General features: G+C 46.6%; 1 protein-coding gene across 1 annotated transcript; it reads right to left on the bottom strand.

The window, feature by feature from the left end:
• Window positions 1-4,651: 4,651 nt before the first annotated feature.
• On the bottom strand, window positions 4,652-11,726 carry ALAS1 (5'-aminolevulinate synthase 1). The gene is made up of 10 exons (XM_082768206.1): window positions 11,457-11,726; window positions 10,652-10,858; window positions 9,559-9,714; window positions 9,256-9,478; window positions 8,609-8,793; window positions 7,830-8,009; window positions 7,490-7,654; window positions 6,131-6,399; window positions 5,491-5,653; window positions 4,652-4,939 (listed from the first exon to the last, which is right to left on the bottom strand). Exons 1-10 carry the CDS (start codon window positions 11,653-11,655, stop codon window positions 4,779-4,781), a joined length of 1,908 nt encoding a protein of 635 aa, XP_082624332.1. The 5' UTR covers window positions 11,656-11,726; the 3' UTR covers window positions 4,652-4,778.
• Window positions 11,727-25,275: the final 13,549 nt, after the last annotated feature.

Here is a 25,275-nt window from a genome sequence, read left to right as displayed (position 1 = left end):
TGGTGGGGAGGAGGGCTGGCCTCACCCCACCCCAGCTCTTACAGGAACACAGAATGGCTCAGGTTGGAATAGACCTTAAAGATCACCCAGTTCCAACCACCTTGCCACGGGCAGGGACACCACCCACTAGATCAGGTTGCCCAAAGCCCCATCCAACCTGGCCTTGAACACCTCCAGGGATGGGGCAATTACAGCTTCTGGGGCAGCCAGAACTCCTCTGGCAGCCTGGGCCAGTGCCTCACCACCCTCTGAGGGAAGAATTTCCTCCAACTCCCCTGTCATTATCTGAGGAAGCAAAAAGTCGCACTCCATCTCTTTTATAAGAAGCTCCCTTGAATTATTTGAAAGCTACACTGAGGTCACCCCAGAGGCTCTTCTTCTCCAGACTGAACATCCCTGGCTCTCTCAGCCTTTCTTCACAGGAGAGCTGATCCAGCCTCTGATCAGCTTTGTGGCCCTCCTCTGGACCCACTCTAACAGCCCCACATCCTTCTCGTGCTGGGGGCCCCAGGCCTGGACGCAGCGCTGCAGGTGGGGCCTCAGGAGGGCAGAGCAGAGGGGGACAATCACCTCCCTCCCCTGCTGGCTGCTCCTTGTGACACAGATAGTAAAGATATTGAACAGCAACAACCCCCTACTGATGTGTAGCTGAGAGCTGCCCCTGTGAATACAGAAGTGGGCAGGTCAGGCCCTCAGGAGCACCCACTCAGATCTTTGTGGGCCTGTCTGTGCTGGGAGAAAAGCCTTCTTCATCACCTTGTTCACCACAGCAAAAGACATGCCCCAAAATACATGTCTGCAGGGCAGCAGGGATATGAGAGAGGTGTGGATCTGGCGGCATTAATAATGCTATCATTACTATTATTATTCCTGCCTCAATGCCCAGGCAAGGGCTGCTCCTGCTCAGGTGGCCCAAACAGCATCCAGCAGCACAAATGACCACCAGCAGTGACACAAGGACAATGGCATGGCTGGAAAGCCCTGTGGGGACTCTGCCCTGTGGTGCTTGTGCCTCGTAACAGCAGCTCAGGACTAGCTGTGCTGGCCAGGCAGGCACCTGCTGGTGGCTTGCCTTGGAGGGGGCTGCAGCATTAGGGCTGCACCGAGCATCTCCTCCCCACCAGAGGGATTACCTCCAGGCCTAGAAAATGCGTTGGGTTTTCATCACGTGGGATTCAAGGGGCTGGTTTTAGCCCAGTTCCCTGAAGGCGTGACGTTGGTGAGGCTGGTTCCCTCCTTCAGCGCTGAACCTGCTGGTTATCGTCGCCCACAGCACGCAGCTGGAGGCTGGGCAGGCAGCCAAGGCCCCCAGAGCTTTATGAGCAACCAGAGCTCCGTGCTGCATGCTCAGCGAGGGGCTTTGGGGCCAGCCAGAGCATGGCACAGCAGGGGCTGGGGGGTTGGTGGGAGCACTGGGACTGTGCAGCAGCCCTGGTGGAGGTGGCCGAGGATGTCAGGGCCTGCTGGCCCGACCACTGCCTCAGTGATGGGTGCTTTTGTTTGCATTCAGGATATTTTACTGCATTACACTGCCTGGAGTTTCTCTGTTATGTAAATAGGTTGAGAAATAAAGGATATGAGATTAAGGCTGTGCAACACACAACTGGATGAATTATTTGCCCCTGTGGGTCCCCAGACAAATCTGAACAGTCTTTACAGCTGCGTTCTTCCTTGCTTACTCTGTCAGGGCTATGGACTATTTGTCTCCAACTTTATGAACATCTTTGACCAGTTATTTTCCAGAAGCCAAACCAGTGCTTACGTAACCATCACTAGTTATGCAACCCACCATTCAAGCTTTGTTTGCTGGGAAACAATATGTGTTTGTTTATTCATTCTTTGTCCTTTTCAATGGAGAAAATATGTCCTGTGTGCCGTTGGCTCTGTCACTCTTTGCAGTTGTGATGACCATCTCTGCCAGGCTCTTACTGCACTCCGCTTCTACCTTCACACCCTTGCTTAGCAGCACTAGAAGATGTTACCACATGGGATGTGAATGGGTACAGAGGGACTGACTACCATGTGCTGATGCTCATTGTGCTCCTGCCACTGCAACCAATGCTAGTTCTGAACCTTGGGATTCCATTCCCAGCTGCAACTAATTTGGAATTGTGTTTGAGATTTCTGATAGCTGGAGCCCTCTCTGTCTTATTTCTTCTCCCCTGCACCATGAAGGAGTGTGGAGAACCTGCTATGAGAACTAGAAGGAAAAAATCAGCTCTATTAGCTGGTATACAAAATCTGTTGGTCCAAGTTTGAATGCTATCAGTGAAGAAACTAGAAATGCAAGTAACCTTTTACTTTTGGCTTGTGGCTATAGATTAGTCAACACCTCCCCATCCCCATTGCTTACACTACCAGCTCCAAACACCAAAGGTGCATTATGACATTAGGACACTCATCGAGGAAAGGATGATAAAGGATCTTGAAGGACCTGCAGCTCTATAGCTATGTCTCAAGTTACTAATACAACTTAGTATCTAATGAGAGGAGATGTGCAATGGAGCTGCACATTCATGAAGTCTTAGCCGAAAGCTGCTTGTTGCAATGCAAGGAAACCAGGGTGGGGCACTACATTTTCCTTCAAGTAGCTCTGCAGCATGCCTCAGTAAGATCAGGTTAATGTCACAGCAAGTGAAAGCTAATCCCTTCACAGCAGCAAAGAAACTGCTTGCGTACACCATAATCGGGGGTGGGCTTTAGCAAGCTACTTTATCAACTGCCTTGTTTAGCAGTAGACCTAACTTGCCATATTAATCCTAGTGCCTGAGGTCAGGTAGTTCCTGCCCTTCCGCAGGACACTGCACCAGGCAGAGGCAGTAGGCACTTGCCTGGCTTGTAAATGACTTTTTAAATGGACCCCATTGACTTAGGAATCTAAGTCTTTTGAAAGGAATTCTTTCAGGAAATGCAGTGTCCTTCAGTATATACTTAAAGTAGTGGTGATTGCCAATGGGTGGAGGTGATCTCTTCAGATTGACTAGAGTCTAACTCCCAAAAGTGGCTTTGTAATATTACAGTAATATTGCTGCAATGTTAACAGCAATAATAACAGCAATAGCCAGTGCCGGGGGCTTGTTACCTCCTGAAAAGCAAGAGTTGTGCAGTAACTTGAGAAAACTTGCCTCTAGCAGTTAAAGGACATACCACTGCATGAAGAAAGTAGTGCTGTGCTCTGCTGTAGACTTCATGACAGCAGTGTCCTCTCAATACGTGCATTCACCCATACTGCTACCTACATACCTGGAACTACTCCCTGATTGAAGTATGCACTTGCTATTCATGAAAGCATTACATAGGCCTGTTACCTAATTGACGTGCAAATTGTCAGAGGTTGCAAAAGCTGCATTGATATTCTATTACAAGCTGCTTCTCTCAAAGACCTGAATTATTAGGAATTGTTTGCTGATAAGCAGCTTTTCCAGTGAAGGTTATCTTGGGGCACATATGAAAGTAGAACATGCAGCTGGAGTGAACTTGGGCAACCACAAACAACCTTGCACCTCCCAGCCATACTATGGTATACAGGTCCTCCCTTCCAAGGATATTACAGTCTTTTTTTTTTTTTTTTTTTTTTTAAACAGGAAAAAAACAGCAGTGTCAAGCAGTCATAAAACACCACTTATTAAATCCCACTGACAATTTTCCTCTTGAAACAACAGAATGCTCCTCAGGTACAAAAAAGCACCCTGCTGAGCACTCAAGTAGGAGCACCTGTGTGAGACTACCACACACACAGCCAACCAAGAGTAAAGCAGCAGAGGGAGACAGCAGCTAGCACAGCCCCTTCTAAATGCTCTCCTGCTCATACTGCAGTGTATCTTCAGTGAGAACATACTAAGTTAGATACATGCATAATACTGCATCAACGCCTCTGTTAGCTTTAAAATTCTGTCTAGAGCTCTGGGGCAACCTCTAGAGGCTTGGCTGACCACAAAACCTAAGCACCTAAAACCTAAGATGTATTAATTCTTGGGCTCTTGACAGCTGATTTCTGCTTGCTGCCTGTAGCTGCCTTGGCGAACACTAGACCTGCTTCCCCACCCACCTTGCACAGGTGGTTCTGCTCCCTCTGGCCCCTGGGGAGGCAAGGCCCGTAGCACCCATGTGGTGCCAAAACTGTTGTGAGTGTTGCACCCTTCTATAGCTCATAGGAGTGGTTAAGAACATCCTGTCTCAGTTTCAGTGTAGCACTATGTGACCCTTGTTTGTACTGATACAGGTTAAACACCTCCCAACATGTAAGATGCCCTGGGACTGACTAAAACAACAGCCCAGGGATAAGGCATAGTGCTTTACACCACTCCCAGATAGAATTAGGATGTACTTGGAGTGTACCACAGGGCTGGATGCCCACAAAACCCATGGGAAAGAATGGAGAAACAGAGGGGAGCTTAGACATAGGCTTAACAAATTTAAGGTGGAAGTTCCTGAGGAGTTTTAAGTACCTATAAACCTTCCTTTAATAGAAGAACTCATCCCTCACACTACACAAGGAAATGCTACTGAAAGGTTTGGTTTGTACTCATTGAGAAGGCAGTACTTCAGATGAAGGTCAGTGTAGATCACTTTTTATTCCAGGGGATGCCCTTCTAACCAATGACAACTTATCTTACGGAAGCTGAATATGAAAAATAAAAATACAACCAAACAGTGGCTCTAGAAATTTATTTTCAGAGCTTAGTGCTTTAACTATGATTAAAATGCTTATAAGCAATTTAAAAATGCTACCGACTGGGTACTAGAACTAGATGAGAGTAAGATTAACACCATTATTTTCATGCACTGACAGATACTAGTTTGCTCATTCCACTGAAGTAAGATCTTTCCCGTTCACTCATCACTTCAAAATGCAGAGGTCTTCTACAGAAGTTACATTCAGCTGATGAGTGTGGTTTCAGCTCCAGACCAACATCCTTCCATGTAGCCAGCAGTTTTTCTGTTATAAACAGAAAAGTCAAGTCATATAACATCAAAGCACTTCAGAGAAGCAGCACAACAGAAGTGTCAGCATACCTATTCTCCTAGCAAAGAAAACTGCAGGAATTGTCTGACACAATGTGACCGGACCGCAGTAAAGTCTTAACCTTAAAAACCTATGCTCATACTCTTGTATCTTGTCAGAAGAGGTAGTAACTGCTTCCCCATAAAGATCAGTGTTTAAAACAGGTTAAAAGCTCAGCTGAGCACAGCAGATTTCACTGGACACCCCTCCCCCTCCTAACAAGTAAAGATCAGTTTGGACAATGCAACCAGATCCCCAGAAATGGCTGGGATAGAACCAGCTGTATGAAGGACTGCACTGTTCTAGGTCACAGCATGCTGGCTTTCACAGGTCATCCTCAAAGCCAGTTAAGGACAAAAGTGTGCTATGTATGCTGCAGCAGTGGAAAGACATCATCCAGCTGATACAATTTAAATTTGAACTATTTCCTAGTCTTTAGGATTGAGAGTGCATAGACAGCCCAGAGTTTCCACTGCACCACTCACCAAGAAAATAACTCATCATCTGAGGGGTATGGTGAGGTGTAGGGGCAATACGTAGCAGCTCTTCTCCACGGGGGACTGTGGGGTAGTTGATTGCTTGGACATAGATGCTGTGTTGGCTCATTAGCCTGTCACAGATCTCTGTATTTTTAGCAGCATCTGCAACCTGAAATTCAAAATCAAGAAATTAAGATTAATGAAAACATGTAAGGTAGCAGAGTTGTCAGTCCAACTTTACCAGCCACATGAGTCAAGCACAAATAGGCTTCCTTGTGCCCACTAAACAGAACATGTATCGAAGACTAAAAGCTTTTATTCTAGTGTCCTCCAGGCCTAAGCAGGTAACTTAATACCTGAACTCTTCTTTTTACTGGCTTATTACCAGTATCTTTGACTTCTCTACACTGTTAGATTGTGGGTTTTGTACACTACCATTGTGCTTTACAGCATTTTTATCAGGCACAAGTCCACTTAATCCCAGCCTTATTCAGACAAGGAAGGTAAGCCAGACTCCTAGCACATCACTGCGGAACACTATGGCAGGTTTGAACTGTCTGAATGTTTATTAACACCTGGAAACAATGTGATCATAGCCATGAAAACAGGCACCATGGTCTTGTGTCAGAGATATCCTAGTACTCACCCTTACTGGAATGATGTGACTTGGGCAGTGCACCACAGGAAGCCCTGCATCCATCAGCATTTGCCTCATAAGCTTCACATTGCGCTGGTGCTGGCGCCTCAGCACTTGCCCCTCTGCACTTTTCAGAGTTCGGACAGATTCAAGGGCACCAGCTAAGAGCATGGGCGGCAGGGATGTTGTGAAGATAAAGCCAGCAGCATATGAACGAACAGTGTCTATCAGGGAGCTTGTACTGGAGATGTATCCTCCTACACAACCAAATGCTTTGCCTAAAAAAAAAAAATAAAATAAAGTAAATCATCCCAACTTATTCCTTCCACCCATTAGAACAACTCGAAGTATTACAGCCTTACTTCATTTTCACTTATGAGTTATTTTGACAATATTAAGTACACAGCAGGCAACAGTTCCAGCCCCCCCCAGTCTTGTATTTACTCAGCACATGTTGCAGCTTTGTTTTTAAAACCAATCCCAGTAACAATTGGGCTAGTTATTACATAGCAAGCACAGCTCAAGATCATCTCAAACATTCAAATTCTGATCTTGAGGAAGAACTTAAGTACAATCATCAAGCACAGACTTCTGTGGTGACCCTAGAAGATCAACACTAAGTCTCTCAGCAGATTTAAAGTAATCTGTTCCAGAGAGGCTAGAAATAGCCTACACTCCTAAGGAGCACATGTTGTTACTGTGGTGAATACAGGTCCCCCTTTTCCAGATAAGGGGGGAATGCTCAGGTACCAGAACCAAGCAACAAATGAAAACATGGTGTCTGGTGAGGAATTTTTTTATTAGGCTGTAACAAGTCAGTAAGAGTGTAAGACATTAGCTTTCCTGGTAAGTTATATGTTCAGGAAGCTATTTAGAAAAACCTTTCTAATTTGCAGCAGTAAACTTACACCCAAGCCTGCATTCTACTTTGATAATAGCAGTTGCTTCAGTTCTTGCCAAGTCTTTTTATGTAACTCCCCATCTCAGGTTTCTGGATTAGGAGCACTCCATTTCATATAAAAGAACCAAGTACTACTAAGTATAGAGTACTACCTTACTATCTTTCTCACCTGAATTTTCTCAGGACTTGTCCAATATGCTACAAAAGGATTTTTTTTGCTAGCTTGTTAAAGTAAAAATGCTGCCTTTGCTGATTAGTAAGGCAAGGTAAGTAGCTTAAATACTTTCCAAAATGCAGGACATACTTAAATCCTTTGGGCTTTCTGAAAAACACTACCCCCCCCCATAAATCCTTAGCAAGTTCATTTCAATAGACTGATTTTGAGTTAACCCACTTAATTCAGCTGCTCAGAAGCTTTACTGCCTTAGAACACATAAGCTGCTGTGAAACCACCAGGCCATGCATACCAAGCGTTCCAGAGATGATGTCCATCTTGTGCATGATTCCATCCCGGTCTCCGATACCACCACCTCGAGCTCCATACAGCCCCACAGCATGCACTTCGTCCACAAAAGTGATTGCTCCATGTTCGTGGGCCACATCACACAGCTCTTCCAGGGGGCAGACAGCACCTACAGACAAAAGCACCAACAGGCAGTTTAGGATTCCCTGTATAAACATTCCTTGGATAAACATTGGGCTAAAATGCTGTAAGGGTTTAACTAAAAGAAACACTTTTAGACCCAAAACACAGATGATTTGAGTACTGACTGCACTGGAAGGAGAGAGGAGTCTATGCCACCTTACCATCCATTGAGTGCACAGTTTCAAATGCAACAATTTTAGGGGTAGATGGATCAGACTTCTTCAATAGCTCTCGAAGATGGCTGACATCATTATGGCGAAATATGTGCTTCGGTACCCTGCTGTTTCGAATCCCCTGGATCATGGAGGCATGGTTTCCAGAATCAGAGTAGATCTCACAGCCTGAGGGAACAATCCAGTTACAAGTCAAGTACAGAAAGCACCAGCTAATTCCCAGCATCATTTCACATACAGTAAGTGCTCAAGCAGCACAAGAAAGTTCTCTTGACCAGAGGAAAAATTTAAAAATCGTAAGGCAAAAATATTATTTAAGGCTTGTTTTGTGTCTAAACCAATAGAAACTTGAGCCTAAAGAAATGCAGAGGGTTCTTCCAAGTCCTTAACACTTTATGTAACAACTTCTGAAGTTAAAGCAAACCTGCCCTGAACTACATCAGAGGGAGAGAAATTCACACCCTCAGGTAAGGATACTACATCCCTGCTGCCTCATTTTCAGGTAGAATTCAAGTGAAAGTAGAAGACCCAGTGTTTTTTGCTCTATTCCCTTTGCAGTTCACAGCAACCTATTCAGCCTCAGTAGGCTACAGCTATGACTTGCAATAGCTGCACAGAATTTATAGCATTTAAACAAAATAGACTCTTCTGGTTGAGTAGGATGAATCACCCCACACACACACTTTGGGTGGCCATTTGCAAAATGTACTCCCAATTGCTCAGTGTGGGTTTTCGTTGTAAATACAAGATGCACTCTGAGATCTCACCTGGCAGCATTTTAGCTAGAGTGAAGAGGGTGGAATCATTGGCTACAAAACAGGAGGAGAACAACAGTGCTGCATCTTTTCCATGAAGATCAGCCAGTTCTTTCTCCAAATCAACATGAAATTTGCTTGTTCCCGAAATATTTCTTGTGCCTCCTGCTCCAGCACCATGTTGTTTCAGTGTATCCCTACAAAGGGCCCAAATAAAGACAGTGTTACTGAACACCACAGATGGATAGCAGGATCATAGCTCAAGACAGTCTAGTACCTAATTAGTATTGTCTTAGAATGGAACTGGCTGTCAAAAGCTGCTGTTAGTTTTAAGGTCTTAAGCAACCAGCACAACTCAGGGGTTCAATAAGCTAAGGAAACAGTACAGCTACAATATACCATCCAGTTTATACAGTAGTATTCAGACGTTTGAGGAAAAAAATCAAGTGAGGTCACAGAATAGCAAGTAAATAGCATTTTGTTCTACAGCAGCAGTAATTTATCTACTCTAGCTCAAGAGGAGCTTGATTATAACAAGAACAACACTAGAAGCAGGTTATGTAGCTTAGTGCAGAGGTCAGTTCTTCAGATATCTTCCTACAAAAGCTTCTGCAGAGCACCCTAGGCTTGTAAATGACCCTTAATATGGCACTACTCACATCACTGCTCCACACACACGAGGATGACGACTCATGCCCAGGTAGTCATTGCTGCACCAGACGGACACCTCCTTCTTGGTGATCAGAGAATCCGAGTAGTCATCTGCCATGGGAAAGATCTGTGCCTTTCGGTTCACTGTTTTGAACACTCGATAGGTATGATCTTTCTTCTTTTCATCTATCTTTCTCTCAAAGAACTGATCATACTGGAAGGTTGATACAGCTGAAATGAGACAGACTTCAGCACACAGGAAAAAAGTCACAAGGGATCAGGTCTGTGAGGGTTTTGCTGTGTTATCTTACATTTTGGCAAGTTATCCTGAAGCAGATGAGACACGCTCTCAGGTCTTTGCTTCAGCATAATATCCTTAAACCTCTTGAGCAATCCATTCTGCTCTTCTCCCTCTTTCTCAGTGTTCCTCGCTGGGGAAGTAGTTGTTACATTGGCAAATTCTTTACCTACAGACATCAATGAATTATGGTGAGCTAATCGGTTTAAAATAGAGGTTTTTCAGTTGAGTTCAGCACTGCAGCATTTTAAGTAGCTTAACTCTTCATTCTTTAGAAAGCACATACCTGAATCTAAAGGCTCCTGCTGGGATCAGCTACAGCATCTGCTTCTAACTTTGCATTGTACGAGACAAAAGGAAAATCTTTCTAATCAATGACAACATTCAATGTAATTATCTTATAACACAATTGATTCATCATGACTCAGAAACCCACCCTATAGAGCTACAGCACTCATCTGAAAGTCAGTAGATAGGTAACTGAAGGCAGAATTAAGGTTGGCAGCTTCCTTTCCATTCTAGTACTTTGTTCTGCTAAAAAATCAAAAAAGAAAACAGGCTTCCTTTCTGAGACAGACAGCAAGGATTTACAAATACAGGTGAAAAGTTCCTTCATTTGAAGGACAGCCCTTTTACATCAGATTGCAAGCCAGCCTGTAACACTCTGTAGTTCCATAAACCAAAAGCCAGTTAGTTGCTTGCTTGCTTTCCAGCTTGGATTCGTTCTGCTATTTGTGCAACACCCTGACAGTGTTTCTTCTGTCTCTGGATATACCACCCTCATTTACACCAGCACCCTAGTAAGGCTCTCTTCAATCCCAAGCCCCTGCTTTGGGAGCACAAATAGCTTGATTCACACATTTAGAAACAGGGCATCAAAATACGGTCTAAAGAATTCTTGCCTCAAGATTACTGAGGGCAATCACTGCACAACACTGCAGGTACGCCATTAACACATGCATTCCTCACCAAGTTTTTACTGCAATTTATCGTAACCCTACCCACATAGGGTAAGCAGCGACTGTCAGACTTGGCACGCAACAGAGGAAAGTCAAGCACCAAAGGTTCGAGGAAGGAACGAGCACTTTGGCACACACAACACATACCTTTTCTGTCCGCCTGCATTTCCTTCACATCCTCTTGAAGTTCAATGCTGGCTTTGCAGAAGACATTGCTGTTCTTGTGGCTCATCTGAGCTGCCAGGAATGGGCATTTCATAGCAGAGGTATGGCCAGCAGCAGCAGGCGGGTGGCCAGCAGGTGGCTGGGATCCATCTGTATTCTGTTGGGCCGCATCTTTGGCATTTTTACCCTCTGAGGAAGGCACAGAAAGGGAAGCACTTCAGTTTCAATTTTTTAATAGCGACTTGAGCTTTCCTAACCACTATTCCAGCAAATCATTTAGCACAAGCCACTAAGAATTATTTAGCCAAGTGTTCACATCTTATTTATACAAGAATGAACACTCAATGGGCACCTGATTTAAGATCCCTCATGCAGCAATGCACCCTTCTCAGGATAAAAATTTCTCCTTCATCTCAAAAGGGCAGATTTTGATTTTGAAGGCTTGTTTCCTGCCACCCCTTTGCTGCCTTAGCTCTTTGTCCTTAGTGCCAGGGACAGAGTGCCCCGAGGCACGGTACCAAGTCCAACGAAAAGCCGCTCGAGCGTGAGCAAGGCCCATGGCCTCGCCGTCACCACGCCGGAGCTTGCCCATCCCTGATCTCGCAGACAAGCCCACAGCAGCCTCGTTTAATCACCGCGGGCATTAAGCAACCCTTATCGAGAAAGCTGCCCCTTCCAGAAGCTTCTCCCGCTGCCGTTCAAGGGCAGCTCGGCCTCTCCGCGCCCACAGGGCCCAGATCTCGGCCCTAAGAGGCTCCGCCTGCCCCGGGCGCAGGCCGCTACTCACCCGGCTGGGCCGCGGGGGTCTCCCCCGCCTGCTGCCCGCGGGCGGCGGAGCACGCTAGGCCTCGGGCGGCGGCCGGGGGCGCCGCCTCCATCATCTTGGGGCAGTGCTGGGCGTAGAGCAGCAGCGAGGGCCCGGCCTTCTGCAGGAAGGCCTGCGAGACGCGGGCCAGGAACGGGCAGCGCCGCACCACCGCCTCCATCCTCGTCGCCTCAGCTTCTCCCCGTCGCCTCAGCTGGCAGCCCGGAAGTGACGCAGCCGCCCGCCCGGCACAACGCCCGGTCGGCGGCCCCGCCGCTGTCCCTTATATAGCCCCGCCCGGCGCCGCGCAGGCGCGCTGCGGCCAACCCGCTGCCTGCGCCCTCAGAGCGCAAGCGCGGGAACGCGTGGGGCGGGGCGTCCTGAGGGGGTGGGGGCGGGGCCTGGGGGAGCTGTGAGGGGGCCGTGAGGGGGAAGCGCCTTCGCTTCACAGAACCACAGAATCCCAAAATCCCAGAATCACAGAACCACAGAATCCCAGAATCCCAAAATCACAGAACCCCAAAATCCCAGAATCACAGAATCACAGAATCACAAAATCACAGAACCCCAAAATCCCAGAATCACAGAACCATAGAACCCCAAAATCACAGAACCACAGAATCGCAGAATCCCAGAATCACAGAACCACAAAATCCCAAAATCCCAGAATCACAGAACCCCAGAATCACAGAATCACAAAATCCCAGAACCCCAGAACTCCAGAATCCCAAAATCACAGAATGACAGAACCAAAGAATCCCAGAATCACAGAATCACCTAGGTTGGAAGAGACCTCCACGATCCCCTAGTCCAACCTCTGACCTAACACTAACCAGTCCTCCACTAAACCATATCACTGAGCTCTACATCTAAACGTCTTTAAAGACCTCCAGGGATGGTGACTTCCCTGGGCAGCCCATCCCAATACCTAACAATCCTTTCCATAAAGAAAAAAGCCCAGTTTCTGGCCCTGTGGCTGGCTCTCGGGTGCCATTAGTGGAAACCCAGCACCTCCGGTGTCCCCTGATGCCTGTGTCCCCCCTGCCCCGCGGAGCCCTCAAGCAGCCGGGGGGCTCGCTGGTGGTGGCAGGACCCTGGCCCTTACCATTCCCCTGGCAGAGATGCTCAGGCTGCCTCATTTTTGAGGCACAGTGCCAACGGTCAGGGTTTGGGGGTTAATAATGCCCTTGTGGAAATGGCAGCAGCAAAACAAAGTCAAATCTTGCATTCTCTGGTTTGCAGTGAACGTTGAAGTTTATCTTTTTTTTTTTTTTTTTTTTTTAGAATATCTACAAGTGGATAGTGATAAAAGGACCTCCCTTGATAAATCTGGCTATCCAAGCTGCCATAGTGCTAATTCCCGTAAGGGATATGCTAACTTTGAAGAACAGAGAAGGAAGATGATGCATTTCCCTCCCCCCCATCTTGCGAAATAATAATTTTACAGAAGACAGGATTCGGGCAGAGTGCTGCCAGGCCCAGCCTCACATACCTCTTACCCAGGCAGGAGCCGGATCTAGGGCCCTTTCAGACAATGTACTTTTTGTAACAGGTACAGAGGTTTGAAGAGGAAAAGCTCACTTTTACTTGACAAGTATCTCAGAAGTAACATAGCTGTTAGAAGGCACTCATAGTACAGTGATGGGGGAAACACAAAACTGACATAGAACTCGCTGCTCAACTGAAGTTTGGGTACAAAAGACACACAGAAAGCACTGGTCAGTATTTGCATGCTGCAGATTAATCTTTAGACAGCTCCTGTGTAGGAAGGCAGGGGGAAGACTAGCAGGATATTTGCCTGGCCCTCCTCTCTTTGTTACTGACTTGCTTGGAGGGTGCTGGTCACAATATGTAAACACAGTCTAAGTAAATAGATCCAGAGGAAGGCAAGCTTCACAAATGCTGTTCAATAACAGGCTTGCTGTCAACTTCAGCTCATTGCTAAACTCTGGATTAAGAAAGGGAACGGAATTCTCCCCTTTTCATGCAGCCCTGAGGAAGTAGGAGACCTTACAAGGCAGAGGCATGGGACTGGGCTGAATGATTTTTTTAACCACAGTTTGCTCGTTGCTTATTAGGAATCTGTGGCATTGTTTAATAAGTCTTGATGAAGACTTAAGAAGTCAAGAAGTCTTGATCTTAAACAACTCATTATTCCAACAACATAATGCAGAAGTTACATTAAGCAATAAGCTTTCTTTCATCAGTGAGCATCATTAAACTAAAAAATAAATAAATAAAACAACATAAAACAGTTTTATTTTGCTCTGTAAATAAATGATTGAACTACAGCTATGGCATTTGACCTCAGTCTGTATAGTGGTTGTGTTAACAGGAGTCTTGGTCACCTGGTAACACAAGGACGAGGCTTCAATTTATTAGTGTAGCTTGGTCATGGAGAGTGCTCTCCTTTTGTAACTGGCTTTCAGTTAGTGTTACATGCCTTAGCTATTTGCATTTTGCAAAATACAATAGTCAAGCACTTCAAATTTAGAAATACCTAATCTGTGTTTCAGATTACCACTCTTCCATGGTCAGCCGTCAACATCTGTCTCCCTACCCTGAATCTTTGAATCACATCGCTTATTTTTCAAAATGAGGAAACATCACAGAATTCTACTGTGCAGATATCTGGTGAGTGTTCATAGAGCAGAGTTGTCTCTGAACCTAAGATTTAGGATCTAGGATTAATTTGTGTTTTAACAACAGAAATCAAGTCATATAAGCTTAATTTACAGTATGTTGACGGTATTTTTCTTTCTCCTCCCACTCCTCCCATATTCAGTAATCATGATGCTTGACTTAGGAGGGGCAGAGGGAATACTTGTTTCATTGTAAGATGCACCGGAGAGGTGTTGTGCAAGTACGCTGGCAGAGGACTGCAGCAGAGCACAGAGCTCATCGCTTGTGGACACCTGCCACAGCAGGTTCAATCCCACAAAAATCTGATAATGCTTCTTTATCCTGATTATCTTAATAGCAGCACCTTAGCATGTTGCAAGGCTGAGAGATGAAGTAAATTAGTCTGTTCTGTTGCTGGAATTCAGAAATATCTGGTTTTGCATTCAGAAGTGTACACATCAAGTAGGAAGCCTGAAGAACATCTGCTTTTTACTCAAACTTAATTCAAGGTTGGAAGCTGAAACAGTGACCTTGGCTACAATACAGAAACCTCCAAGTGAAGCAGAGCTCTCGGCTTTCCTGTCAGACTTCCCTGCAATCTGCACTATTAATCAGATGCCATAATAACACTTCTTTAGAGCTTGGTTTGGTGAATTTATTTAACCTTGTAAGTGACAGGAGTTGCACTGAGCTAAACAGCAGTGGAATGCCATTAACTTGACCCTGATCTTGGAGAGTTGCTGAAGGAACGTGTCGTTGTCAGTGCACAGAGATGATTGTGAGCTCTGGGACCAACAAAATGGGGGAAAATCAGGGGAAAAGGGTGTCTTCTCAACAATCCTGTAGTATTGCCAGAGTTTTTATGTTGGAAGTAAAGTAAATACTAATAGAGCTGCCATTAACTACAATTTCTTAGGGTTTCAGTGGGTTAAATGGTATTTTATTGCTGCAACATATTACTGTCATCCCACAGGGCTAAGGAAAAACTAGCTTGGACTGCCACACAAACACCCTTTGCCATAGTCCAATAAGGAGGAGCCACAAAACAGGCAACACCATTTTGACTGACTGGCGAATAGGGAGCCCATCCTGGGAGAGAGAGGAGCTGGTCAGGGGGAGCTGACAGGTATGGCAGGCAGGGGAGATGGAACAGCTGCCTCTGAAAGGATGGAGCAGCATGTCATAGAGCAGGAAAAATATTTAAGCTGCAGGGATAGCACTGGTGTGAGAACAAACTTACTCAACTGACCTTCAAAAAGTTTGGGTTGGAAACTGGGTAGTTCCTGGCTGTAAGCATGTTTCAGAGCAGCCTTCTGGGAAGAGCCCCTGAGGTTCTGTGCACCAGCTGGCTTCAGAGGAAGATGGATCTGTGGGGTAGGTCAGGGGAAGGGCTCAGCCCCCCCGAGAGTCTCTGCTGATTTTATCTTTTTTAAGCCCATTCCATTCTGATGATTTGTCCATTTCTTTGCTAAATAAGTTGCAAGAGGGGGAAAAAAGGTTAAATTCCAGCAATTTGGGAGATGGATGAGAAGCCATAGAAAGTGTTTCCCATATTGAAATTTAAATGGAAAAAGAAAAAATCCCCTACCACAGGGGTTTTCTGCAGTTGTCCATGAATAATTGCTGTGGAAGATGGTCTCTTTTCATGCTACTGGTTTATCAGGGAGGCTCGAGTAGAAGGTACCTTCAGTACTTCCCTCCCATTCTTCATATCTTGGGTAAGTTTTCCAAGTATTCCTGGAAGCAAAATGTGATGCACAGGTGTGTAACCTTCACCCAGTCTCACATCTGTCAGCAGCTAGCTCCTTTCTTGGAATTTTAAGGGATTTTCTGCTTTTAAGGGAGCATTTAGGTACTTCATGAGAAATGCAAGAGTCAAAGCCCCTCTATACCCAGCTTGTCCAAATGAAAGCACGTAACATTAGCAACATTTTGCCCACTTCTCAACTCAGATGCACACATTCCTTATTTTTTCCCACCCAGTCAGTGTCACGAGAGGGCAAGACAGAAAAACAATCTTCCTCCCCACGCACAAGCCACTGTCTATATTGAGAGCTGAATCTTCTAAGGGAGTGGATATGAACTTGACATCTGGATTTAATCCAGACTCAAATTCCAGGCTCAGATCTGAGAATTTTCATCTCCAGTGCTGAGACCAGCATTTCTTAGAATTTACTTTACCTTTTAAGGCAAAACTTTAGAGTTGCAAGAGTAGCATAGCAGCAATTCCTCCCATGCTGAATTTCTTTAGCAGATTTTCCTCATTTGAATCCGGTGCCCTCCATGTCTTTCTCACGTGACGGAAATCTCATTTCTCTCTAGGACCCTGTGACCACCAGAGAATTCAATCTGCCTGGAGGAGCTATTGAATGCTGAGGCAACCATGATCTGTCGAGTGACTGAGCAGCACCCCTGCTTTATAGGCACAGGTGAGGCAAGCTTCTTACCCCATCTCATGCAAGCAAGCACCAAGCTGTTTTTCTCACCAGTGTGCTGAATGTCTTTTAAAATTAATGATCGGCCTGTGAGCCCTCACAGGGCATCAGGTCAGGGCATTTTTGCCCGTTTGCCAAGCCCCATGGAATTCCCGTGAATGTGGAGGGGTTCAGTCACTTGGTAAAATCCCATTACAGGGGCATGACTCACGCTCCGCTGGGACAGCAGAAGCTGATACCTTCCTCTTACAGGTACCCTGCCCTTCTGCTGCAGGGCACCACTCCCTCGTGGGGGCTGCTGCAAGTTAGAGCCCAGCTGATTTATCTTGATTCCAGAATATCTCCTTGACTTCACTCAAGTTGCTTCAGATTTGGAAATCTGAAAGAGTCTCGTTTTTATCCTGCATCCTCAAGTTTGTCTAGCTTTGTGCAGTACGCAGCAGGAACTCGTATACAGCTCTTTCCATCTGCTGTGAGCTTTGCCTCACATTTGCCCTCATTCTCTTGTTTGCTCCTCTCTCACCTACCGGCAAGGCTAGTTATTGAGGTTTGTTTCAGCACTTTTCTTATGCATCTGGTATTTCAATTTCTTCTGCAAGAATCAACATTTCAATGAAGTAAAGAGTAGAAGCATATCAGAACAGGACACCTGCTGATGACGTGATAAAGTGAGGGAAAACCCCTCCTGACTAGCCCCAACCCATGAGTTCCTGAGTGTGGGTCATCCCATGAATGAGCACACACTGAGGCAACAGGACTCTTCTGTTACCTGCTCGGCTTTTCCTCTTGTCCAGTGTCGGATATTGCTTGTCTTGAAATTGTCTGAAGAACTGCCTTGGAGAAAGCAAGCAATAACCAAAGGGAAGTGTAAAGCAGTTTCGATCTTTTATTGTTTCCATCAATGGCCAGGAAATCTTTATAATTACGAAATTAGTTGTTATATTCAATTGTTAGTAATATAAGTTGTTATAGCTGTATAATTAATTTGAATTAGCTTCTTGAAAGAAAGAATCCAAAGGGTGATAGAAAGTGGAGAGCCGAAGGATGCCTCACTAAGTGGGGATGTTCCAGAGATCAAAAAATAGCACAAATGTGTATGGGAGCACAAAACATCACAGGGCCAAACCCACTCCTATGAGTGGGAGAAAAGTCTGTGCAATGCCCTAGCCTGCAGAAATGTGGAAGGATGAGCTTGGTGTCCAGCCCCTTTCTCTGCAAATCTTTTCATCTCCCAGTGTGTTGGTGCCTGCTGCCCATGAGACTTCTCTGCTGTGTTGCAATAGCTCTTGTTGCTTAACCTTTGAGGTGCAAGACTTATTTTTCCCCCCCACATTCTAAAGATTACAGATAAGGATAGAGGACATCAGTAAGTTATTGAAATGATAAGAGTGTCAGCAATAGATGAGAATGAGCCAGTGCTGAATATCAAGAAAGGAAATTAGTATCTTATAACTCCAAATTGTGAGCGGCAGACCAGAAAACCTTTACAATGTATTTGGGTTACTGGAGTACAGCAGGCTTCCATTCCTCATTTGACTTTGTCCTGAACTCTTCAAAAAGCTGGCAAATGCTCTGTTTGCACTGTCTCACAAACAACCTAAGTCACGCAAAGCTCTGGGCTCTGCTTTCAAGGCTCCTGGGCCAATCTGCCTGCCAAACAGCAGAGGCAGTACCAGGAGGAATACGAGTGAAGAGCAGCCAGGAGAGCTGGGGATGGGAGTTTCCTGGGGTACTGTGACCTAGCTGGCAGCCTCTTCTGCATGTGTGTTATTTGACTTGATGTATTTGCAGCAGATTTGAACGCCATTTCAGCTTAGATCTATGACATTAGGTGGCTTAGAGGAACAAACTTTTGAAGTCTCTGACTTGATGTGCTGAGTCTTGTCAGGTATTGGCCTGGGGTGGTGGTAATGGTTGGAAAAGGTTTAACGTGTTGTTCTTGTATCTCCAGGAGACATGGTAGATAACATGGAGCCTCCAAAGTCTTTCAGGAATTTCTTCACCTCACAGGTGAGGTTCACCTGGTTTCTCTTATAACTGTGCATTCCCCCAGCCCTTGTCAAGGAAGATTAAAGCTGATTCTAAGAAATGTCCTAGAAAGAGATGGAAATGCAAAGACTGTAAAACAAAGAAGTTAAAAGGGATCAGATATGCAATTAAGACTGAAATGTTGAAAATCAAAACACAGGGTTAAATAATTTTCTTTACTTCCATGCCCAGTTTCTCATGTTGAATTGAATGCAGGATCAAACCAAAGGAGGGTGGAGAGTTGCTGTGTGTTGCTGGCTTAGCATTAGTGACGGATCATTTGATCGACCTTTGTGCTGTGGTTTTATATAGAGCTCGGTTTACCGTAGGGAACTTTAATATACATTAGAAAATCTATTCTCTTCAGAGGGAAGAGTCTCTCGCAGGTTACAGCACTTTGCCCAAAGATTCCTGCAGCCATCCCATGAGCTTCTAGCTCTTGGTCTAGTGACCCAATGTGACAGTGACCTTGTTTTCATGGATCGACCCCTCAGCAGTGTGGTCTCCCACCAAGCTGCACTTGGATCAGAGCACATACAGGGATGGTACATATGGCTGGAGCTCAGTTGCTCTGCTATTCAAAGTTTCTTTGGGTAGAAATACTGTTTTATGTTTACCTGGCAACTTTTCTACCTGCTACGTGTTCTGGTTTAATCATATGCAGTTACATCTGATCCCTGGTGTGCTGTCAGATGTGCACGTTGCTGCACGCAGTGCCTTTGAGGGTGGTAGTGAGCACAAGTGACACCTTAATAAGGGTCTCTGGAGACACGGCTTCAGTACTAAGCTGCCCCCATCTAACACCTTTTGCTAGTTTATGCCTTATTAGTCACCCATTGCATCTCTGAAAACATTGTTTTTAATACGCCTGCTCTGGGCTGAGTCCTCAGAAGCCCTGTTATGTTTTGCTGTTGGTGGCTGCCTTTTCATTGCCCAGGTGGGAGAAGTGGGACTTGAAAACCCAATCAGCATTATCTGAGCTTATCTGCTTGTGATGGGGGGACTTAAGCAGATCAAGACATTAATATTAATCATGTGTAGATGCAAAACACAGGCTCTGGAGGCAGAACAGATCACAGGCACCTGGGCAATTCTCCCAGGTATCAGCCACCTGAACCTATGTGCACAGCCACCTCGCAGGAGATGGGCTCCAGGGGGTGCACAGCACCCAGAGGCGTGGGGAGAAGAGTGGGGTGACAGAGTATGCACAGCACAGGGAGCTGGGGCTTGGGACTTGGTAAAGCTCCTTTGTTGGAGACAATCTCTGCCTGCCCCTGGGCTGGTTTTGATCCGAGCATTCTCCTGTTTCATGGCTTATATCAGTGTGTTTTGTGTGGTGGCTGGTGAAGAGGCTGCCTTCCTTTCCTCGGGGGGAATAGGGAGAGCCCGGTGCGTCTGCTGGCTGAGCGCAGGCTGGGCAAAGCAGTCACTGCTTCCAAAAGGGATTTTGTCCCCATGCCTCCGGGGGTTAGGCTAGGGTATGACGTTCCCCCTGGCCTGTTCGTGTGCTTAATGAGCTGACTTATCTGCCATCTTCCCCATGGCAGATGGGGGCTCTTCAGGATTAATTAAGGATCATAAGTGTGACCTAGTTACCAAGCTGCTGCTACTGTTACCGAAGCTCCGGGAACCGTCAGGCTGCGAGAGCTTCTTACCCTTCTCTGCTCTGGTTACCCGCTTGCTCTGTCCTTCTGGGACCGTTGCTGAGCCCCAGGTGGGATCGTGTTGCACCCGTTTCAGTAACAGATAATCTCCCCTGACTGTTGGGTAGGGAGCTGCAAGCTTCCTGCAAGCTGCACACCAGCCCGGAGGGGAGACTAGGGATGCTGGCCTACATCTTGCAGTGTTTTCTCCTGTTTGGGGGGGCTGAAAGTGGGGAGAGATCAGCCGCAAGATTAGGGAGAGCAGTGCTGAAGACAATGGCTTGGGATGGTCTGGTTCTGTGCCTGAAACCATGCTGAAGGGATATCCCAAGGTCTTCCTTCCTCAAGGCTCCTCAATTCCTTCTCATTTCCAGCTTACACTTTACTGCAGCAACCCTGTAGGAATGCTTTCTGCAAAGGAGCAGAAATGACTAGAGAATGAGAAGCAAATTAAGTTCAGGCTCTTCTAATGCTATTTGTTGCCTGCCTGAATTTCAGCCAAGGCAGTGTTCTGTTTGGGAATGACTCAGTCCTGTATCCCTGTGGTTCACTGCTATGAGACTCTACCTCCAGCTGGGGATGGGTTGCACCATGAGGACCATTACAGCAACCTGTCCCCTCCACATCTTCCTGCTCTCTCCTTCCCTCCCTTTGCTGCTTGTTCAATGAGTTTACCTTGCACAGCGGGTTGAATCTCGAGCAGTAAGGCCACTGCATGGGCTCGCAGCCATGTGCACAGGGGCTGCACGTGGCGCATTTGCTGCCCATGTGAGGATGGCTGATGTTCCCAAGACTCTCCTCGTCCCCCCCCATGGAGATGGTCCTTCACTAGCCTGTTGTTTTGAGCAGGGTGTGGTGGTCTCCCCAGTGGGATCCCAGCAGCTCCCACTGATTTCGGATGGGAAGAGCTGGCTCTGGAGCTGAATGGGACCCCTGGGAAGCAACATTTTGCTTTGTCCTTGGAAGCACACACAGAGGGGGAATTGTGTTTGGCTTTTCTCCTCTGCCTCAGAAAAAATCTCTGATGTTCCAGTGACCTGCTTATTATGTAGGTCATCATCAGCTGAAAGGAAAAAACAATTTCAGAAGTAGGAGAAATCCAGCAGGGCTCCTCCACTGAGCAGATCTTTCTGCAAAAACACGGAGAGTTGTGGTGGCAGGCAGCCTGGCCTCTCCCCTCTCCACCTGCTCTGCTCAGGGTGATGGGGGAGCAAAACTGCAGCTGGAGGGATGTGTGATACCCTGAAAGCAGGCAGACTCCCCAGGATCCAGTGTCTGCTGGGAGACAGGACAGCCCCACTGTAAAAAGGAGACATGGAATAAGCAGATGCCTCTGGATGCCAATAGTAAAACTGGGACCTGGACCAAAAATCCTCTCTGTGTTGTGCCAGTGCTTTTAGTCTGGGGCTGCTCCGCTTTGCCTGCAACAGAGCTGACACTTTGTGATGCTCACTGAGAAGAGAGAAAGCCCTTAGAGGGAACTGGAACCTAGGCAAGGGACAAATTGCTGTGTGGCTGGGAGGAGGTTTGGTCAAGTCCAGCTTCACTCGTACTTACCTGTGATGCAGTAACTCTTACTACCCCTCACTATCCTCTTTTCCTTCACAAATCCCCCAAATATCAGCTGGAGACCCCTGCGCCCTGGCTACTTCTTCCTTGGGGACGTGTGTTTGTGTGTTTGCTGGTCAGGCAGGGAGGCAGGCAGCTGCAGCCCTTTCCTGTGCAGGAACACCATTGTGCCTCCCCATCCTACTTGCTCACTGAGGGATTTCTCCTTTCCTTCAAGATGTGTAGGAACGTAATGTGTTTGAGACAGACAGACCTGATAGGAGAGGCTGAAACCACTGAAAGGCCTTGCTAGTTATCAGAAAGGTGAAGAGGAGCATGGGGAGGGGGGTGTGCGGTGAGCAGAAGGCTCTGCCCCCTCTGCCTTGGTGTTGGCCAGGTCCCTTCACCGGGTCTCCATCACAGCCATATCTCACCGCGTCCACCCCTGCAAAGCCGGAGTGTTTGAAGCCTCTCCAGCTGCAGAAGGCTCCTGGAACAGACCTTGAAGGTGCAGCTGGTCTTTTCCCAGAACATGGTTTCTTGTGAAGCTGCTTTCTTTCACATGTGCCAGCTCCTGCAGCCGTTATACCTCATTTTGTACTGGCATCTGCTGTGGTGTCTAGATAAAACGCACACATTTGTCTGACTGGACTGCCCTTCCTCTTCAGCATCTCGATTTTTGTGGTCTCTAGCTCATGCAGATCTCTCCCCAGACCTCAGTTCCTCTGCCTGGTTGATCCTTACCCAGACCATGGAGGGTTGTCTCTGACTCCTAAGACACCAACCTGGCAATGCGAAGCAGTGAAGAAACCTCCTCCTCCTATTTTCAGCTCCTCTAAGGACAGCACTAACGTACTTGCTCGTCTGCCAGGTGAATCACACTTTCACCAACTATCTGAGCAGACTCAACTAACATGCAGCTTGCTTCCCCTTGGCTCAGGCAGGCTGCTGTGGCTCTAGGAGAAAGTCTTGAGGACTGCTCCTCTTGCTTGTAGCTGTCTCACCCAAGGGTAGGCAGCCCTTGTCTCATCGCATCACAGTAGTGTAGAGAAGTCAAGGGAGGAAGCAGTAGAGCAAAGGCAGCTTCATCAGAATGATAGTCTTTCACCCACAGTAAGAAGACATTTCTTGTGCTTTGCATGCCCTCGTGGAGCAGCTCAGGGCACTGACGTGATCTTCTGGTGGACCAAAGACAGCTGGGACATCTTGCTCGAGAAGCAGAATTCGGGTATGTTCCTAGCACAAGATCTTCGCAGTTAGGCAGTGATCGGTGCCTTGGAGCTGGGATTGTCACGTCAGCCTGGTGGATCCTTGCACAATGCGGTGGCTGTGCACAATGCAGACAGCTGGAGCTGTCATGTGTTCATGGTGAAAACACGGAGGATAGCTCTTATCTTTGCTTGGAGGAAGGATTTGATTAGAAACTGTCTCATAAATGTGTGGTTATTGAATGCGTTGCTCATTTACTATAAATGAGCCATCTCCATAAACGTGCCAAGAGCATCTGTCCTCAGCAGCCAGGCAGCTGCTCTGAAGGAAGGCAGATGAGTCTCCCTCGTCACAAGCTTTTCCTCATTGAGCTTTTTCTGAATCACTCCCTGCATGGAGCAATTCTCCAACAACATTAAATGCCACAGCCAGGGTGAGTCAAGCAGATCTTGTCAAGGCTGCCTCATTTTTTTCCTCCTTCTGTTTTTATTTTAAATCAAGCTTCAAATCCTCTGTGTCACAGGGTTTGGTGATGCTTCTAGCACAATTGATGGCAACAAGTAGCTACCCAGGAATGGTATGTGTTGTATGGCAGCCGGGGAGAACCTCCTGTTCCCAACATCTTCAGCCTGTTTGGGGCTTGTTTCCACAAAATTGGAGAACTTAACAGAAGGATGGTTGGGCTGTGAAATAAATCATTTTAGCCATTGTTTAAGTGAGCTTACTTATGTCTCTCCCATTGTGTCCACAAGTTGGTGAGGCCATAGATGCAATGAGAAGGAGTGTCTGAACTCAGGTTCTTGAGTGCAAAGTGAGGCAACCTCATGTTGTAATGAATGGTGATGCTTTCCCAAGGGGTTAACGGGTTCTATGTCCAGACATAAACCAGTCCCAAGGTGTTGGAGGGCTGGTTGAGATCTGTGCAAGCAAGCTAGGGTTTTTGCACATCTTTGGGAAGCATCTGGTGCTGCTCAGGATAAGGGACAAGGCTAGGTGGCCCTTGGACTCAGCTTCTTGTGATGGAGGAGCTGGCAATGCTCTGCGTAGCCTGGGGCTCTGTGCAGCTCTCTGTTGCAAGAGCATATCACTTACTTGCTCATCTTCAGTTAGTTTATCTCAAGATAAGTTGTGATGTTTTTCAATGCAGGTTTTCACCCAAACCACAGGATAACAGTTTAACGGTTGCTGTAGCCCCACGTGTTGCCAAGCTGTAGTGACCATGCACCGCCCGCTTGTTCACAAGATATTTTCAGATACCTTCAAACAAAGCAAGCAGGCCACCTTCCCCACCAAGCCTACCTCAAGAAGGATGACATGGCTTAGTTAAAACCAGACAAAGCCATAAGGATGGCGGCCTCTCGTTGGCCACTGACTTCTGTGAGCTCAGCCCAGTGCAGCCACAGCAGCTTGGGGTGGGACCATGCAGGAAAAGTGAAATATGCAGGAGACCTCCTTGCAGGCTGTTATCAGAGGCTTTGGTACTTGGTGCTGCTGCTTTCTTTAGGGATGTAAATAAATGCTTGCTAGTCTTCTTAGTCCAGAACTGGCTGTGCTGGGGGGAATAATTAACTAAAATAACTGGGAGTAGGTAAGGATGAAATCTGAGGACAAATCTGTGCAAGTTTTTTTGTTTGTTTGTTTTTGTTTTTGGAACACTGCATCTTAAAGCAGGGAGCGGCTCGTACACCGCTTGCAGCTACACCTCCTTTGTCACCACCTAAAAATCACCACTTTTACTTTGATCTGTGCTAGGGGAAAACAATTCAGCAGGGACCAAAAACCTTGATTTATATCAGCCTGTTACCCAAATGTGCCCTCAGGTGGCTGTAGGTGAATCCCGGGCTCAAATTCTTCACTGTCCTTTGTGGCATGGCTTGTGTGGGCCTGGTTCTCTTGGTACCCAGGGCTGCTGCTTCTCTGGAGTTAGCCTGCTGCAGTCAGTCCCATTACACATGACGGTGTTGTCAGACAAACGAGGAGGTGATGACTTCACCTGTGTTATAACCTCTGCCCTGGGTTTCTCCTAGCCCTATCTGTTGTGAGTCACCTTTTATAGACAAATGCATGCAAACAAATAGCAAAGGCATACAGGGTAATGCCAGTACTTATACTGGTGTTTGGATAGCAGGCTGTGTTTGCAGAGCAGAGAGAGCAGTTGCACAGTCCGTGTGACTGGTTGCTCACTTCTAAGAAAACCAGTCCAGTATCTGTTTATCCGCCTGCTGTACAGCTGTGGTCCAATGACCTGACTCTCCATAGTTGCTTTTGCTATGTAAATCTTTTGATTTTCTTCCTGTATTTGAACACACATCTTTC

Source organism: Aythya marila, assembly GCF_965140915.1.
Source record: "Aythya marila genome assembly, chromosome: 10".
In the NCBI taxonomy this organism is placed as follows: Eukaryota; Metazoa; Chordata; class Aves; order Anseriformes; family Anatidae; genus Aythya; species Aythya marila.
Note: the sequence above shows the minus strand (reverse complement) of the source record. Positions and strands in the feature narration are given on the sequence as shown.

Bases quoted from the DNA above. Each gene is read 5' to 3' on its own strand.
- ALAS1 (XM_082768206.1), bottom strand. From the start codon at position 11,655: ATGGAGGCGGTGGTGCGGCGCTGCCCGTTCCTGGCCCGCGTCTCGCAG. The intron at 10,859-11,456 runs GTGAGTAGCGGC...TGCCTTCCTCAG, and splicing joins GACCCCCGCGGCCCAGCCGG to AGGGTAAAAATGCCAAAGAT. The intron at 8,010-8,608 runs GTGAGATCTCAG...TTGTTCCCTCAG, and splicing joins TCTAGCTAAAATGCTGCCAG to GCTGTGAGATCTACTCTGAT.